Source organism: Macadamia integrifolia, chromosome 7 (genome assembly GCF_013358625.1).
Source record: "Macadamia integrifolia cultivar HAES 741 chromosome 7, SCU_Mint_v3, whole genome shotgun sequence".
In the NCBI taxonomy this organism is placed as follows: Eukaryota; Viridiplantae; Streptophyta; class Magnoliopsida; order Proteales; family Proteaceae; genus Macadamia; species Macadamia integrifolia.
The window spans coordinates 25,581,443-25,584,844 of NC_056563.1; the positions used below are offsets into that span (position 1 = coordinate 25,581,443).

At 39.1% G+C, this 3,402-nt stretch overlaps 1 protein-coding gene across 1 annotated transcript in view; it reads left to right on the forward strand.

The window, feature by feature from the left end:
- The window catches only part of LOC122084460 (calmodulin-lysine N-methyltransferase), an 8,229-nt gene extending 6,026 nt beyond the window's left edge, over positions 1-2,203 (forward strand). Inside the window, exons 6-7 of the mRNA XM_042652720.1 lie at positions 840-972; positions 1,361-2,203. Of these exons, the coding sequence (XP_042508654.1) occupies positions 840-972; positions 1,361-1,640 (413 nt within the window). The 3' untranslated portion in view covers positions 1,641-2,203. The remainder of the gene's footprint in view (positions 1-839; positions 973-1,360) is intronic.
- The last annotated feature ends 1,199 nt before the right edge of the window (positions 2,204-3,402 follow it).

Below are 3,402 nucleotides of genomic sequence, written 5' to 3' on the forward strand. Positions count from 1 at the left end.
AAAAAAAAAAAAGTAGAAAAGTAAAAAGGAAAAAAAGCATTTTACAAGGAGGCGATTGACATTTTCTTCAATCTGTGCAGAGCCAACACAGTTTCCTCATTCTCCAGCCTCTCGTAAGTAGGTTGCAGTGCACTTGAAGAAAGCAATCCTTGGAGAAACCCTCAGATTTCAATTGTTTTACAAGGAAATGCACTTCCACCACTATGCAGCATCTTTAAAAAAGGCTTCCCTTCCTGCAACCATGGAATATGTGATGCTCAAATATTGTTGCAATGTGGTATATTTGCCCATTAGCACCCTCAGTGAGTCGTGATCTCCGCCAGTTAGACAGGGAGATGATAATATGCCATCAAGTCCGTATATTGTATTATTGCATAAAAAGAAGTTAAAAACTATGGTATTCGAGTGCTTGAGTCACATGCCAGGCCTGATGATCCTGTTCCTTGCAAAGTTCAGTCCACCTATAGTCCTGAACATTTTCCCTTGGTTACAACTAGGATGCTAAATATTGTGCATTACATTAATCTTTTCCCTTCTTCCATAAAAATTAAAAAAAATAAAAAAATAAAAAAATCCCCTCTTTATTTTAATCTACCTTTCCTTTTCGAATCTAAGATGATAACTGCTGTAGCTCATGTGTTGTCAATGCTTAGGTGTAGGCAGAAATTAAATGTTCCAACTTATTACTCCTGCTTTTAGGCATGAATGTCTGTCAATCGTGTTTTGAAGGCATTGATGTAACATAGACTTAGCATGTTCTTGGTTCTCAGCCATTATTACCATTCCAACCTATTTTTTGTTCTCAGTTGCAAGATTGGTTTCAAGCCCTTAACATTCAGATATTCAGCGTAATATAAATGCCAACTGTGGAGCCTTGGGTGATACAAATGTGAAGTCTATGACATTGCACTGGAATCAAGATCAAGTCTCATGTAACTTGGACCCCTTTGATATTATTGTTGCAAGTGATTGGTACGTTTCTATTCCTCTTTGAAGTGCCTTTATTTGTTTGAAAAAATCTGCATCATTTCCTCACTGTTTTTAACATGGATGAAATTCCTATATTTGTGTAGTAAATGCTTTTCAATGCATAGTATTCTGTGATAAAGAGGACTGGATATTCAGTAGTCCGACAACTTGGATATAGAGGCATCCTCTAAATCAGTTCAAATGACCTTTAAGCCTCTAGGCTTCTTCCCTCACTACCTGATAGAAGCTAGAGTACATATATGCATGCATTGTATGCAAGGCATTATTGTTTCTATCAAAAAAAAAAGTAGTGTGCACATGTACAGGCTTTTCACAATCTTATGCTAAATCATGTCTTTCTAATTTCATGATCTAATTTGGCTTTCAACAGCACGTTCTTCAAGGAATTCCATGAAGGTCTTGCTCAAACTGTCAAATCATTGCTAAAGCAGTCGGGAACCTCCGAAGCCATATTTTTCAGCCCCAAAAGGGGGGACTCCTTGGATAAGTTTCTACAGGAAGTCGAAGAGATTGGCTTGCATTACAGCGTGACAGAGAACTATAATGGAGAAGTTTGGAAGCGACATCTGAGATTCCTTAGTGGTGATTACTCCTGGCCCAACTATGAAAAAGATCACTGCTACCCGCTGTTGGTCAGAATCACATTTTGAAGTTCTGGAAGACACGTCTGCTTTTCCTTGATCTGAGAACGGCCCCTAATGATTTGAGCTTAGCATTACAGATGTTCTTCTGTGTTCAGTGGTATTGATGGTTGTGGTAAGCCGCAGGCACGGACATTTTATTCCCGTGTTTTGAGCATGGGGAGCTATAGAGCAAGGATACTTTACCTGACAATATACTACAGTTCAACGATCTCATTTCATTCCATCTATGATTTTCTTTTGCCTCTAGCTGGAGGTGAGTGCATTGAAACTTCTGAAACAGCAGAAGATTCTTTATTTTCATAAACATTGCCATTCATTAGTAAACAAAGGCCCTCCTCGGTCAGGAGGATGATGCAGGCAAACATCTAAAGAAACAATTCTATTGCTTAGATTGAGTAAAATATAATTTAGTAGAGTTGGGAAGTGGTTTTCTTATAAACTTTTTATGTTTTTTCTAAGGGCATTCTGCAATATGCCATGATAAAATAATCATCTGCCTTTGTAATACCTTTTCTTGCATTTGGTAATTACTGATGGAGAAGTGGGGCTTGTGCTGCAATTGCAATTAAGTGAATTTGTCATGCTAAACAATGCTTGAACTTAAAAGTGGGTTGTATTCTTGAGTTCCTTTTTTGAGGTTAGTTCTACTCCGATGACTGGGCGTCAGAGTATGTGTTAATCCCAACTGAAAGTAGGCATCTGAATAGCACCACTGCCACCCACAAATTCTTTTTATATCATAATTTCTAGGAGAGGAAAGTTTCTCAAGGGTTCACTGAGCTCAAATGGACAAGGACTAGAACAGATTAGGCAGGCCATTCAAAAGAAATTGTATTTGGCTTAAACCAACTCCTCTTAAGCAGTAGGGGAGAAAAGAAGGTTTTAGTCTGAGCGGAAATGAAATTAAGCCTGCAGGTTGCAATCTCTCACCTCGAGTGGAATGTAGGAACTGTTTTTTATTATCACCCAAATTCCATTTATTCTTGAAAGGGAAAAGATCACTTCCCTCTTATCGAAAAAAAAAAAATCACTTCCCGGTTCTGCCCCTAGCCCAGACACATGGTTGCATGAAGGTCACCCTGCCCCTTGTGTGGATACCCATGTGTGTTGTTTTATGGGCCTAAATGTTGGTGCAGGAGCAACACGATGTGGCAGCAAACCTCCATCCATTCTCAAAAAGATAAAAGGAGAAAAGAATCTTACTCGCTTGCATGTCTCTATGCCTAGATACAGGTAGGTGTAAAAAGACGACGCTACCCCCTCTCACCTAGATGCCTCCACATGGGCCTCCTATTGGCCTGCATGCTGGTGCAGTGGCCGTACAAGCAGGCATGGTCCTCTTGCCCAAATAAAAAATTCCAGATGTGTAAACCAAGCAGCTTAAAAATGATTTTTTTTTAAGAGTGAGATTGATAGGTATGAAGTAAAGTATGACAATATTATAAGAAAAAAGAAAAAGTAATCGTAAAAAGAACAATGATCTGATAAAAATGAAGCCAAGAAAACGCACGGCATAAGGCCAGAAAACCGATCCAGCCCCTCCATAATTCAGTGATGGGTATGCTATGCCGCTCCTCTCCAACATTTGTACTTTTCAACAACCATCTAAAGGTTGGATTTGGATGTGTCCCAACACCAGCCCTTAGATGATTTTTTGGAGGATCAATGGTGTTGGAGAGAATCATTTTCCTATGCACTATGCGTTCACAAGTTGATCTTAAAGTCCAAGAATGTCATTGTCATTGTTTCACCATTTGGCCTTTGTGTG